The sequence below is a fragment of the Medicago sativa genome, chromosome 1 (genome assembly GCF_051527215.1).
Source record: "Medicago sativa cultivar Bolivia chromosome 1, Bolivia_mono, whole genome shotgun sequence".
In the NCBI taxonomy this organism is placed as follows: Eukaryota; Viridiplantae; Streptophyta; class Magnoliopsida; order Fabales; family Fabaceae; genus Medicago; species Medicago sativa.
In genome coordinates this window covers 13,581,104-13,596,619 of record NC_140749.1, presented here as the reverse complement: position 1 = coordinate 13,596,619, position 15,516 = coordinate 13,581,104, and the positions used below count along the sequence as shown (strand labels likewise).

At 30.8% G+C, this 15,516-nt stretch overlaps 1 protein-coding gene across 1 annotated transcript; it reads right to left on the bottom strand.

Annotated features, from left to right (window-relative positions):
- Positions 1-405: 405 nt before the first annotated feature.
- LOC146952866 (amino acid permease 6-like) lies at positions 406-4,283 on the bottom strand. Its single transcript, XM_085706832.1, has 7 exons — positions 3,992-4,283; positions 3,397-3,630; positions 2,740-2,833; positions 1,842-2,056; positions 1,564-1,709; positions 1,193-1,420; positions 406-977 (listed from the first exon to the last, which is right to left on the bottom strand). The coding sequence occupies exons 1-7, from the start codon at positions 4,065-4,067 to the stop codon at positions 552-554; spliced, it is 1,419 nt and encodes a 472-aa protein (XP_085562958.1). The 5' UTR covers positions 4,068-4,283; the 3' UTR covers positions 406-551.
- Positions 4,284-15,516: the final 11,233 nt, after the last annotated feature.

The following is a 15,516-nucleotide window of genomic DNA, read 5'->3' as shown; positions in this document are numbered from 1 at the left end:
CTTTATCAATATATAGCTCATATTCTTTAAGTTACTTATATAGGTTTGAGCATCCTAATACTCGATTATATTTCAAAATCTTTGATGTTTTAAATATAAAAAAATATCAACAAAATACTATAATTTTTAGGGTGCTTATGAAATAAAATTTGATGCATATGCAAACTTAAATGAAGCCTCTTCTGAATAAGAAAGGTTATACTTATAAAGATTGGTTTGCACCTCTTTAGTTTATACAAAGCTTAAATGCAAACTTTTTTTTGGTACAAAGCTTAAATGCAGACACTACTTAATAAAAAAGAACATGTTGTTTTGCATATCCTATATAGTGCATATAGTTTAATTTACAACTATTTTTGGGATAGATTATTATTCACTACAGTAATATTGTACTCCATGTAGGTTTTGAATTTTTTCGCTATCAATAAGCACTTGATCATAATGGTACAATATACTTGGATTAAACTTCTAGCAAGTAACTTATTTAAGACAAGAAAAATCATTGGCAAAGAAAAATAAAAATAGGGTTCCACTAGAAAATTAACAAAGTATCATTGTTCTCCTCTGAAAGGTTTGTATGTCTTGAGTGATGTTGCAAGCCCTTGAATTGATCCAGCAGCTGAGATAATAGAAATGACCAAACATAGCCAACTTAATATCTTGAGCCAAGTCCATGTGAATGAATATTTTGGCATGTTGGTTTTCTTAATGTACATTTCTATAGGGAAGTAAACGGTTAATGGATAGAAGGATAGTGAACCAATTAGTCCCAAGAAATCATTGAAGAATGGGAACAACATGGCTATGATAGCAGTGATAATCACATAACAACTCCTCCATATTACTCTGAAGTAATTCACATTATAGCTTCCATATAGTGGAATATTCATAGCATGCTCTCCATTCACAAATTTACTATCTGGCCATTTTTGTTTGCTTTGGCCCTCTACAAAGCCAAATATGGGTTGGACAAAGACCTAACCATAGGAAATCACACATTAGCTTTAGTCATACAGGTCGAACGTTCAGATCAAGATCAGACAACTCCGTTTAAATTTGTAAATCAGATATAAAATTACAAGTAAAATTGAGAGGTGTTTGATTTTATTTTAAAAAAATTATTTTGTTAATAAATATTTAAATAAAGTAAGGTTAAATTATTAATATTTTAGGTCGTAAGTTATTTATTTACCTGGTATGCCCCAATTAAGTGAACTGCAATGCAAACATTGGCAAAGTCTATTAGCCAAAAGGGCTCATAGAAACCAAATCCTGTGAGAAAATTTCCTGGTGCATCATTTCCAAATGCAGCATAACCTAAGGTTCCACATAGCACATAAAATAATGTTGTAGTCAAAATTCCAATTAAACTTGCTCTCTTCATCACTCTGTTTTCTGGAGGGCTTGATTTCAAGGTATCCTGCAATAGTACATATAAACTAATTTTTTATATAAACTAAAAACAATTTTTTATATAAACTAAAAATAAAAAGTGATATATTAATTTGTAAGATTTAAATGGTATATTTAAACCATATATAAATCAGTAAATAATTTACTTGCCTGGATCTCAATGAGCACATTAGAAAAAGCATAAGCAAATGCGATGTCACCAATAGCTTGGAACATCCTCCACACCTTTTCTGTTGCAGTAACATCTACCCCAATTTGGACCCCAGTTAAGGATGTTGTCACATGATTATCCCCATCTTCAAACATTGACAAAAAGGAATTATTATTATTTAATAATGTGAAATTGAAAACCATGACCATTTTAATATAAGATATTAATTAACTATAGGGTACCAAAAAAATATAGTTGAAGTGATGCAATTTGTTACCTGCAACTTTGGCTATGGAAAGGCCAAGGCCAATGGAAGAATAAGCAAATGACATAACTGCAGCAACAATTGAGAGCCAAGAGAGCTCATGGAAATTGGGTATCTGGCATAGAACAATTTGAATGCATGCAAAGATTATCATGAAAGGGTTATTTGAGACGTAGCACTTGTCTTGATGTCCATGCTTGTGAAAGCAGTTTGATCTTTGTACAGCCCTGATAAATAATGGAAACAAAAAATTGATTAGGATTATATGATGTAATTTTGTCAATTCAGTGTATTTCTTATTTGATCATCACTTCTAAAAATGGTTGAATTAATTGGGGTAGAAATTGGATACAAGTCCCTTTCAAAAAAAAATATGAATAAAACAAATTCTTTTTTTTTTCAATTTTGTCAAAAAAAAAATATTGTCAGTAATTCAATTTTTTAGTAGTGGTGAACTTATCGATTCTACTTAGTGTACGTTTGAATTGATGATGAATTTCGAAGAATCACAGTGAACTACTACTATTTTTTTTTTTTTGTAAAAGTTAGACTTTATAGAGTTTCAACAAAGTTCCCTCAAAAAAAAAAAAAAAAGAGTTTCAACAAAGTCATAGTGTACTATGGTTTTGTCAAACTTATATTCCAAAAATGCTCTAAAACATTACCTATTCAACTATTTTTAGTATAAGGTACATAAAATTCTCTTGATATTCTTCCTCTTATTAAATAAATTATCTTCTCACTTTTTTATTGAGAATTCAGAAATCTTCACACTTACTAAAATGCTTTTAGTATATTGTTGTACTTAAATATAATATCTACAATTTATAAATAATCAATTGTTTCATCAAGAACCTTAAACATATTTACACATACGTACTTAGTCAAAAGTTGATGAGGAAAAACTTACACCATACTAATTGATGCAGTTATTGTGTAGCCAATGGTCACACCTACAAGATTTATATACTGCGCCAAACCACATAGCTGAAATTTTCTGCCTCCTATCAAAGAAAATCATGTGACAAATTAATGGTGAGCTATTTTTATCAATTTAATAAAAAAATTGAATTATTTCTTAAACTAGCTAAGAACATACAAGAAACAATTATATTTTGTGTTGGAAATAATTAACTAATAAAACCAGGTACATGAAAAGATTCAACAACAGAGAGTCTCAAGTTTCTACAATTTTTTTATAATACAAGATGTCTATAGAATCATTGGTAATCAAACAAGCTGTTATGAATTCATCTAGTATAAATATTAGGCAATAATTAGGGTATGATTAAGTGTCTCATCACATGTGGTCTACAATCGATATTTAAAAATTGCTCAAAATTTCGATAACAATAATTGCCATCACTTTAAGTAAAATTTCAAGGTCCTCCGTGCACTCACAGCTAATCAAATGTGAGGACGAGTAATATCATAAGCCTCTACTAAAATATTAAAACGATTTTCAAGTTTCGGTCCACCATATACCGTATAAGACACTTCCTTAAACTACTTAAACATTAACATGCAACATAAAAATGGTTATATAGTAAAGTTATTTATTTAGTACCTAGGTTAGCTCTGACAACTTCAGTGTAAGTGTAGTTCCTCTTGCCATGAACAGGATCAGGTGAACGGTAACAATCAGCAAGAAGAGTGGAAGTGAAATAGGTAATGAAAGAAAATGCAAAAAGAACTGCAGGACCAGCAACCCAACCCATTTGTGCTATTGCCCATGCTAGTGATAAAACTCCAGAACCAATCACAGCCGTTATAATATGTGCACTAGCAGTCAACCATGTCCCTTCAAATTCATCAAATCAAAACCATATATCATATACATAATTAAAGAAAAATTAATACAATAAAAAAATATTACCAATATATAAAAATGTGTATTTATAATTAGAGATAAAGCGGTAACCAAAAAAAAAATAGAAGAAAGGTTTAATATATATGTTTTCTTATTTCAAGGATTTGAAGAAAAGAAATTGTACAAATTTTTGAAAAACAAAGTGAAAATTTCAAAATTAAAATTTAGAACGAAAAAACTATAACATAAAACATTTTATCAAAATAAATGGTTTCATAATAGTATTTGAATATGTTTATGTTATGTTGTCATCTGCGCATCAAACTCAATAGTAATAAACATTATGAAATACCAGTTCTCTTGGCTCGTCCATCGTCGTCGAAGTTTTTGTCTTCGGGGCCATAATTTTCCGGGGCTTCTATATGCATGATGTTCTACTAGTGAAACCAACTACGTTCTGAGCTTCTATTTGAGATAGTTAGTGTGTGCCCTTCAAACCACGCAAAAAGGATGGAAAAGAGGAGAAAAGAAAGTAGTTTGGTGTATTTTTCAGTTGGTGTTTTCTTTAAGGTGTTATCTACCTATATAGAGCTTTTTGAACTCTATAGTAGAAGTGTTGAAGGGAACATAAATGTTTGAATTATAGGAAAACTATGAAGAAAAATGGTTATTATATAGAGAATAATTAAGAGAGAAAGGGAAGTCAAGGGTTAGTTGTATGGCACATGTAATTCAAACATACGTGAGGAATTTATTTCAATGCAAGTGGGTTACTTTATGAAGAAGAAAAAAAATTGAACTATAGAGGAATAATATTGAAAATTCAAAAGAATAAAAAAAAGAATTCAAAGAATATTGAACTTGGTTGAAAGTTGAAATAAAGTAGAATATTTTTACAAGCATGTGAACCATTGAAAGTGGCACATTTTGGTCTATGTTATGGAACCAAAGTGTCCCTACACTTTTTGTATTTTTAGTTTTCGTCCATTCATTTTAGAGATTATATTTTATGTAGGGTAGTGACTATTGGTTTACCAAGGTGCCACAAATACTTTTCTGACTAAGACATTGAAATATGGCCTTTCCTCCTTTGATTCCCTTATTTTGTGCTGGACAGGGGTCCTCTCCTCTCATTAAGAATTAGGAGAGAGGTGCAAGTAGCATAAGGACAAAAACCATGACAAATAAACAAAATAATATGTGACACGTTTGGCAGAGAATCAGATTCACTATACATGTGATTAGGAGATCATTTCCTAACTTGTGTCTATCATATCCTAAAAGATCCATCCCTTAAAGAAACTCTTGTACTTTCTTTTTACAAAGTGAATTTAAGAGAAATGATAAAGAGTTAGAGGTTCTGAGTTTAAACTCGGACAAAAATCTGAGTTGCTGGATAGTGGTGATCTGATAGCAGCGGGGAGTTCAATAGATCTTGTATAAACTTTAATATCATATTAAAATTTTAGTTGAGCCTAAATCAACCATATAAAGTTTGCATGTAAGGTGAAAATGCATTCATCACTTTTTTTAAGCAAGGCAAGATTAATGCATTTCATTCATAATCAAAGAGTACAAAAGTACATTATGAAAAATATGGGGCTAGGATGAGATAAGTATGTTTTAAGTTCTAACTATATTGTATGCAGCCATATTAGTTTGTCTCCGAATATACGACGTTACAAAGTCGAAATTACAATTCAAAATACCTCTACATTGTTATACAAGGTCACCAAACTTGTTATGAGCAACAATAGAAGAAATAAGGGCATCAACTAGGATCTTACTGTCCGTTTCAAACAAGACATCATGTATTCTGTTTAAAATTGTCATTTTGATCGATTCTAACGGGGCAATGGGTTCAACTTCTAGAATGGAGACAGAGGAAGTAAGAAATTGGATTTAGCAATTAAGAGCTGCCCCAAAAGAGTTTCAAAAACATATTTCGTACCCTACCATAGTATATTATCATGAAAGGTTGTTGCATCAACATTACACTATCACACCCGCGAGAGGCTTAGCCCAAGAGGTAAGATGATTCGGATTTTGTACGTGACGTTTAGCTCTTTTCTTTCACCACTTATAAATACATGTTTGCGTCATATCTCTCATTCAACGTGACTTTTAGCAATGTACTGGTATATATGAGTAAGCATGTCATATAAGTAATTATTAATTAAATAACTTAGTGGTACGTTTGACAAAATAATTGGATTTACTATACATGTGATTAGGAGATAAATTCCTAACTCTTGTCTATAGAAAAGTATGCATGTATCGAAAGATAGTTCCTTAAGATTTTGTTTGGGAGTTTGGAGAGGAAGGGAGAGGAAGGTTATGAGAGATGAGATTAAAGGGGAAAAAAATAGAGAAATCTTTGAAAAAATTTGAGAGTATTTTTCTAGTGAACCGAAAGATAGTTCCCTTAAGACTTTGTTTGGGAGTTTGGAAAGGAAGGGAGATGAGGGCTATAGAGAGATGAGATTAAAGAAAGAAAAAAAGAGAAATCTTTGAAAAAATTTGAGAGTATTTTTCTAGTGAATGATAAAAGAATGAATATTTATGAGTAATGCATTTTTAATTTTGCGAGTGCTATAACAATATATTGGATTTAGAAAATTTACCTAAACAATACAATTAAAGAAATTTTTTTAGGGAAATTAAAGAAATTTTGTATTATGAAAAAAACTAAACCCCTAAAAATCCTCCCCTCCCAAAGCTCTCCATTCTTTCCAGAATTCACCAAATTTAAGAACCAAAGAAGAGAAAAAAATTCAAGCCCTCTCGTTTTCTCTCTTCTAAACTCTCAAACAGAACTTAAATGAATTCTGCAGTTGAAGATATTATAAAAAAAAATAAAATCACCAAATTTTGGGGGGAAAAAAGAGAAGAAGAAAATAAAAAAAAAATTATATAAGTTGAGTGAGAAAAGAATAAGTAGAGATCTAAGTCAGAAGGGATGAAAAAAAAAATTAGAAAGTTTGAGATTAAAATAATTTTTTTTTGAAGAAAAAAAGAAAAGATTAAAATAATTTTGTTATAATTAAATTATAAGTTAGTCTTATTTTAATTCTATCATTAGCATTAGCATATGTCACACCTTCAAATTTTCATGCAGAGTCGTAAACGTTGACCTTTGTTGCTCACTTTCTCTCTGTAATTTATTTGTTTGGACTCAATTTTCTCTCTATAATTGAGTGTGCTATGATGTGATGGCGTGTGGTTAATATCAACTTATGCAACATAGTAGATTAGTTGTCAAACTTTTTCTCATATCTAAATTTTTCTATTTTTATCACATTATTAATAATTCATTTTCCCTTATATGATCTCTCTTTCCTTTTACTAATAAAGTTGCCCACACTCTTTAGGAAATGTGGAGCATGGAATTGACTAAATGACACAAAATTGAGTTGTGTTTAAAAATATTTGCAAAGTTGTATGATGTATTTTGCAAGACCAAGAAGGTTAAAGTTATCATGAAATATATTATTCCTCAAAAAAAAATCATGAAATATGTTATATGAGAGAATCTTTAACACCACTAAAAATAGTTGAATATTAACAAAAAATTAAAACCAAAAAAATTGGTCTTCAATTTTGGCATTTTAGATAAGGAATTCATTTTCAGTAATTCAACTTTTATAGAAATAAAGGAGTAATGTAAAAAGATAGAGTAAGAAAACATAAATGATATATTTTTTATTTTGATGTGTCATTTTTTCTCCTTTAGTATCTAATATCTTGCAAGTTGCAACAATAATAGCATATGTTCACACCTCCGACAATAATGAATACCGTATACATTTTGACTTCAATTAATAATAAGGATAAAATTTGTTTGTTTGTATGTACTTCAAATTATTTAAATGTGTCATACATCAGTTCACCTGTATATCTCAACTGCCCTTTTTTACATATCTGAAAGCAAGTGAGTGTGATTAATGTTAAAGAATTTTAAGCTTAGATTTGGATTTTGGATAGGGACGAAGAGGGTTGAGAGGGGAGTAGAGTTAATGACAGAAAAATCTTTTAATTTTTTTAGATAGTATTTTTGTAGAAATGATAAATGAATGTTTATGGCTAATATAATTTTAATTTAATTTTAAAAATATTATAATAATAAATGTTAGATTTGAAGAATTTTTTAATTATAAAAGAAAAAAAAAGTCTCACTCATGGACTATTCTTTTTTACAATTTTATTTTCTCTTTTCTTTTTCCAAAGTCCTTCCAAGTGAAACTTTAAAACAAAGTATTGGAGTAAACCTCAAGACTTAGAGAGATGTTTTTTTTTTCAATGGCAACTCAAAGAAACATTGTATTTTTTAGCTTAAGGAGAAAGTCGGCAACATTTACTTAATAGAGTTAAGTTTCAATTATAATTTTTGGTGGTTGAATCTCTTAAGAGTTTGAGGAATTATGTATTGATTTTTTTTAGGAATCGTATAAAATAATTTTATATTTTTAATTCACTAACTCTTAAGACACTCCTTAACATATCCCAATAATATTAATCTCTTCTTATTCTAACCGTACGTACTTATACACTCAAAATCTTAAAAAAGAAATCCAAACAAATTACGAGCAAATATATCAATAACAATGGTATCCAAAGTATACAAAGTTGACAACATACATTTTTCAATCACTATCTACTATGTCTAGTTTCTACAATTACCTTATCTTAGCACATGCATGAAATATCTTATAACTTGTCATCTTTGCATTTAATTACCAATATAAAAAACCATATTGTGGTCCTTAATTAAATTCTTTTGTCCTCTCCTTCTTCGAGTAGCCTCGTGTAACAGTATATATTCGTCAAAGATGGCAACGTCTTCAAATTTTTATAAAGAAGTTGGACTATCTATCGAACCTTTCAATTTCATGCATGGTAGGTGGAAAAAGGGACAGCTCAGATAGTGACCCATCAACTTAAGATACCTTTCCTATCTTTTCTTTTCTATATAACTCAAATAACTATCTATAAATCATCCATTTATTTTCTAAAGTACGTACCCTCTCTAATTTAATTAGTTTCTAAAGTATATAAATGTAATAAGTAGTACTCTCTGAAGTATATGAAGTATGTTAGGAATTAACATGATGGGTTGTAATGATCTAGTTTAGACACTTAGGTGATGAATGTCTTAAACTTTATGACCATTTATTGATTTAAATACTTTAAAACTAAATTGGAGAAAGAGATTGGTGAGATACTTTAAAGACTAAATTCGTAAAAAAAAGAAAAAAAAATTGGGGAAAGAGATTGATACTTTAATAACGTATTAGATTAGATAGATTATTGATAATACTCCCCCATTCTAAAATACATATCCCATTTTTACAATATACACTATTCACATAACTTACTTTAATAATATTTTGTTTAATTTATATATAAATGCAAATGTTAGTATGTAAGATGTAGTTCGATTTGTTTCGATAAATATTTTTAAAATATTTAAATTTTATAATTTTTTATTATAGATAATTAAAGATATCAACGTCAAAGTTGTGTATTGACATATGTAAAATGATTGACTACGACATGTATTTTAAAACGGAGTGAGTATCTTTTTCCAAAAGTTTGACCGAGGAATATTCTAGTCAAGGATCAAACTCATGTACTTCTAATTAATTTGACCACAACTTTTTTTGTTGGATATTTGGCCATAAGTGAAGTTGATCATTAACCACTTGATACTAGTTACTTCATTATTATTGATATTTTTTATTGATTTGTCAATTATTTATATTTAAGACACTTTAAACTTTGTTAATTAACTATCAAGTTCAATTAATAATTTATTTGGATTCGCCTTCTCTAAAGTTGGAAACTCACTTAACGAACAAATTAAAAGGGGATATTATATGTACATCATAACATGTATTTACCAAACATGTCTGTTTTAGTCAAATGAGCTTATAAGACGTAAGCCATGAGCTATAAATTCATGACAAAGTGGTGGTTACCAAACATGTATTTTTTAGTCAAATGAGCTTATAATATAAGACATAAGCTATACGCACAAAAATGGGTCTTGCCAAACAGACTCATAGTGTATTGGAGAACTTATGAAAACAAGTTGAAAAAAACTTATGAAAATTGTCACAAGCCGTTTTCATAAATTATCCCAAACACTCTCACAAAATGTATGTCAGCAGATACGGTTAAATAAGTCAATCCAAACAAACCCTAATACTCATGCCCAACCTTGGTGACTTAGTGAGTTGAGGATTAACTTATTAATAATAAAAATAAATGAAACAAATTGATTTATAGGCAAGCTCACCTGTCGGAATCAAAAGAAAAAAACTTCAAATTTTGTTCACTCAAATTTGTATAAGGAAACTTCTTTTTTAACTTCAAAAATTGCTCTTCAGCATCCCAAAAATAGCTAATTGCTTTCATCGGCGGTTAAGTGTCGCTCGCTAAGTGCTTCCAACGAAAGTTAACTGTCACTGCATTCAAGTTTATTTCAAAACAACAACAACAATTAACTCGTAAGTTAAAAACACAAAATAGAAACATTTCACCTTCAATACGCAAGGGTATATTTAAAAAATAATAATTACAAGGACCAAAATCAAAATAAATCATATTCGCAGGGATTTTTGGCATATTTAAGCCTTAAAAAAAACAACAATTTTATCAAAAATGTTGTTTTGCCTTAGTTACTAGAGCGCAACGGCACCGTTGAGGATAATATATTATTTTGGGAGGGTTAAGAGCAATTTTTAAATTGAAATAAGCAAAATCATTTGTATAATCCAACAATCATTAAACAATCTATACAATCCTAAGTTTATTGGGCTATAAAAAGAAAATGAGCTAAAAAAAATTATCTTACAAAAAAAGTTAGTATAATAACATTCTATTTCACATATCACCGTAACAAATGTTTTTTGGCCATTTACTCTATTGTCTGATCTTCTGGTAACAATAAAAATTCTATCTTCCATGCTTCTTCTCAAACCCACCCCAACAACTTGTCCCATGATGGAAACTTTTTTTTAGTAGTAAATTGCATATGATGATCAATAGAATGCTTAGGTGACACCTCGACTTTAACACTAAAAGACAAATTCTCAGCTTAAGGTGTAACCTCCACTTTCGCAATGCCTGAAAGATTCTAAATACAGATGGAGAAGTCTTGACTTTGGCGTTTACAAAAGGTTTATCAACTTTAGGTGCAACCTCCACTATGACATTGTCGGAAGGATTCTCAACTAGAGATGGAGGAACCTCAACTTTGACATTGTCGAGATCATCCAAAACTTGAGGTGAAACAATTGGCAACATAATTGGAGGCATGTGGTTTTTGAATTTTATAGTCTGAAATGTTTCCTGCATTCGGATAACATAACCCAAACAATTTTTTATTCTTTATTATACAAAATAGGGGCTGACATGCTAAAACAAAGGTTTGAAATGGAGTAAGGCACATTTTGGATTTCATAATCTGAAAATGGGTTTGGATTATATAATCCGATCGGGGATATTTTGGTCAATTTGAAGGGCATGCGAGAAAACCGGAGGGTGGGAAAAGAACTTCCTACACATGAATTCAAGTTGGGCTAGCACAACAATAAACACAAATTTTTTATGGTGGCTAACTTCTAAAATGGATGATCAGTTAGGCTACGAACAACTCAATCAACTTGCGAGAATTTCTTATCGCCGCCTACCTTCGAAAGCCCAAAAATGTCTCTACCCGAATTGTATTTTTTTGGATTCTACAAAGGCAAAAAAATTGACCACTGTCGTTTTACTAACTGCTTTTTTTTTCCAAAATTTTTACCCATTTAGATTGTAGAATCCTAACAGTAAATAAGTGTTTTTACACTTTTCAATATAGGATCCGAATACATCTTTTACATGTTTTAAACCTCTCTGGTGTCAAAATTAAATTCCGCATTTTTCCCAAGACTTTTTTTTTGGCATTAGAGGGGTTCGAAACATGCTAAAGGCGTGTTTCAATCCTAAAATCAGAATTACTTGTTATGCTTGAATCCTAGAATATGAACTAGTAAAAATGGTTGTGGCTATTTTTTTGCAATTTGAAAATGGCCAAAAAACTTCCCTTTCACTATTGTCAAAGATATGGGGGGAGATAAAAAAATTTAGGACATTTTCATGTTTTCAAAAGAATGCGGGGCGATAAAAAATTCCCTTAAGTTGCATGTTAAATTTATGAATTCTGCTCTTCTCCCAGCACAAAACACTCGCGCCCAACTGAAATTATCAATTTACCCCTGCGCTACTTAAGTAATGCAGCATGAGTTAATTCACGCAAGTGTTAATTTCCAGCGTGAGTTAACTCACGCAAGTGTTAATTCCAGCGTGTGTTAAGTTGCGCAGCGCATGTTAAGATGCGCAGATTTTAACACTTGTGTTACTTAACTAACGCATGAGTATTTTCGGCATTTCAGTTGGGCGAGAACGTTTTGTGCTGGGAGAAGAGCAGAATTCTAAATTTATTTTAGGAGGCCCAAAATAAAGATTTCACCTACTTTAATTATGGGCTACCCATTCTTGGTGAAATATCTTATTAATACTCCTTCCTTTGATGGAAATAATACGAGCAATTTCTTTTTTCACGCTACTCTCTTCTCACGCGCCCTCCAATATTTCAAAAATGCCCTTGAGATTTGGATTATATAATCCGAAATAAAAATTTTCTATAAATTTTTTGTGGAAAGTAACATTTTTCTTAAATTTGGATTCTAAATTCCAAAAAGAATAAGTACATCAGATTTTATAACTGCTCTATAAGGCGTGTTTGAAGCATGCATAGTGTTCGTTTAGATTTTAAAATCTGAAATGAATTTTTTTTCTTCAAATTTTAAAATTTGAATAATTGTTTTGCCAAAAAATCATGATAAAAACAGGTTCAGCTTATATAATAAAAAATGTGCCAACACAAAGGTTGGACCTGTTTTGTGACATGAATACTGTAACACCCCGTTTTTCCCAATATAAAAATTTCATAATAAATCAGAGTATTTAAATCGTAAACGGAATGTCACACTTCTTAAAAATCATAAAATGGATAAATAAACAATTATCCTTCAAAAATCAACATCATAATATCTAAAACTTCGCAGCGGAAATTAGTTCAACATCATAAAAGTCTTTGGCACGCAGGCCTTGTCATAAAAGTCTCATAAGTCTTGGTTCGACATTTATTCATAAAAAGTTCATAAGCAATACGTAAGGAATAGAAAGTAAGTCAAAGTCTCATCCCGTTACGTATCAGAGCACCTGAGACACATATGTGCGGAGTCCACTCACGACCGCCTCTAGTCTTTATTACCTGCAAGTTACCCATACGAAGGGCAACATTTTCAAGCAGAAGGGGTGAGATTTCACAAACAACATATTAAGCATATAATCCATCAAAATATATTTAAAAACATAAAACATCATAAGCATCAATATTAATAAGCATTTAGCATCATACCATTATCCTCATCAATCACAGTCAAACATCATCATCAATACATCACCATCAAATCATAATCAAACATCATAAATCGACTCAACACTTGACTCGACAATGCGACTCAACTCAACTATGCAACTCTTAACTTTTTAAATCATCTCAAATCATCTTAAACATCTTGACAAATGCAAATGCATGTGGTACCATTCAGGGCATCAAGCCCCCAACATATATGAGCGTAAATAGGCTCTCCAGGGCATCAAGCCCCCAACAAAGTGAGCAAAAGCTCCATGGCATCAAGCCCCCAACGTAATTTGAGCAAAAGCTCCAGGGCATCAAGCCCCCATCTTTAATGAGTATGCAAATGGACTCAACTTCCTACAACTTAGACAACATCATGAACATCTCTTATGATTCCATTAATATGGACAACTTCTTAGATCTATACAACTTAGACCGACTCTTGCAACTCTTATGACATTAAGGTCCGTCAACAGGAAATAGCAACGTAGGCAGCACATAAACATTTCTTAAATATCACATCAACATTTAAGAGTGAATCGCATCAATATAAACATCATAAATAATCCAAATAGTACATATATAACAATGTTACATTAATATTAATCTCAGCCATCTTAATTAAGCTTCCTGGACAGTTTACAACTTCTTAACAACTTACATTTCCAACTTAAGGGTCATCTCAAGAATTTACGTGCGAAAAATCGCAAGAAACAATTTTGGGCAGAATGGGGTAACTGCTCGCCGTGGCGAGTAGGCTTGCTCGCAGTGGCGAGTTGCCTTGCTCGCGAGGCGAGCTCACTTGCTCGCAGCGGCGAGTAAAACATAGCTCCTGGACCTCCTTTCCTCTCTCTGCTCGCGGTGGCGAGTGATTCAGCTCGCGAGGCGAGCGACGGTTCTACAGTAATCAGGCAGATTTCAGAAATTCTCAATTTTTCATCTAATCTCTTGATTCTAACCTCTAAACAGCCTCTAATAACCATCTTATGAATCATCTAAGGTCTATACATCATTTTTACATCAATTAAACGGTTTACTATCATCTAATCATCAAAATCGGCCATAAACCCTAATCCTCAATTCTCACAAAACTCGACCTACCTCATGCTAAATCTATTTTTCAGAATCATAGACGTAATAATATTGAGAGTTAGTCTCACCCTTACCTTATAACAGATGAAATCGCAGCTCTCCAGGTCTCCTCCTCTTCTCTTGACTTTTCTCTCCTTTTCACCGAAAACTGATCGTACGTTATGTTTTTCTCTCAACCTAACTCCTCTATTTATAACACCTCTTCTATTCTTTCTATTTCTTCTTTCTCCCACTAAACTTTCTAATTTTATAAAACAGCCCCTCATCTAAATATTTATTTTATTTCTAAATCTTATATTATAAAATACGTCACAATACTTCATAAGATCTCTAAAAATCACATAACTTCTCATAATTCATTTAATCTTATAAATCACTTAAATCTCATAAAAATCATATAAATCACGTAAATCTCATAAATCATTTAAATCACATATAAATCATATAAATATATGCTAAAACTCATTAAAATAAGTAAATAATCACGACGGGCGGTACAAATACTATGTTCGACCATTATAGCCCACTGCTTTAGTGTGTTTTATGTTTTAGGTCATTGTTAGTTGTTCCTATCGTATCCTAGTCGAAAATCTAGTTTTCAAGCTATTGGATCACATTGCTTTCAAATTTGCCCAGAAAAATCAGGAAAAAAACTAATAAGGAACGAGTCTCCCTTAAAAGGAACTTCTTATGTCACTCTTCCCCCTCAAAATTCAAAATTCCATCATTTAAACCTTTTTATTTTTTTTATTTTTCATATTCTAAGAAAAATATTTATTTTTGCATGAGCTTGATTGGATTTTAAAAAAAATGGTGGTATTTTTTTTTAATTTTATTTGACAAGTTTTGTCATTTTTTTACTTTGTTTTTTAAAAGCAAAATTCGCAATCGATGAAATGAGAATTTTCTGATTGTTGCTTATATATAAACATATTTCAGATCACATAATCCAAAAATCTTCAAAAAGGAATTCAAATTTATATAATCCAAACAGAGGTATTTTCGGAACTGAGTATGATGTGTGAGAAGATGGTAAGATGGGAAAAGAAATAGCCAGTAATATATAGAAGGCACCTCCCACATCTTTGTTGGAGTAATATTTAAACAATCAAAATGTGACAACTTTTGAAACACCGTATAAAAATACATATAAAGTAAGTATTGGTTTAATTAAAAATGAGAGAAACAATTAATATTAAATTGACAACTATATAAAAACACAATATGTGACAACTTTTGAGTTGTCAGAATAATTATTTCCATTCTTTTAAGGTACGGAAAACATTTAATACAATGGTAAATTACAAAAAAGA

What these genes read in the sequence shown, in the direction of transcription:
- LOC146952866 (XM_085706832.1), bottom strand. Translation starts at nt 4,067, where the DNA reads ATGCATATAGAAGCCCCGGAAAATTATGGCCCCGAAGACAAAAACTTC. An exon ending in TGGACGAGCCAAGAGAACTG is followed by an intron (nt 3,631 to 3,991) that starts GTATTTCATAAT and finishes ATGAATTTGAAG; the next exon opens with GGACATGGTTGACTGCTAGT. An exon ending in AGTTGTCAGAGCTAACCTAG is followed by an intron (nt 2,834 to 3,396) that starts GTACTAAATAAA and finishes TTTCTTTGATAG; the next exon opens with GAGGCAGAAAATTTCAGCTA.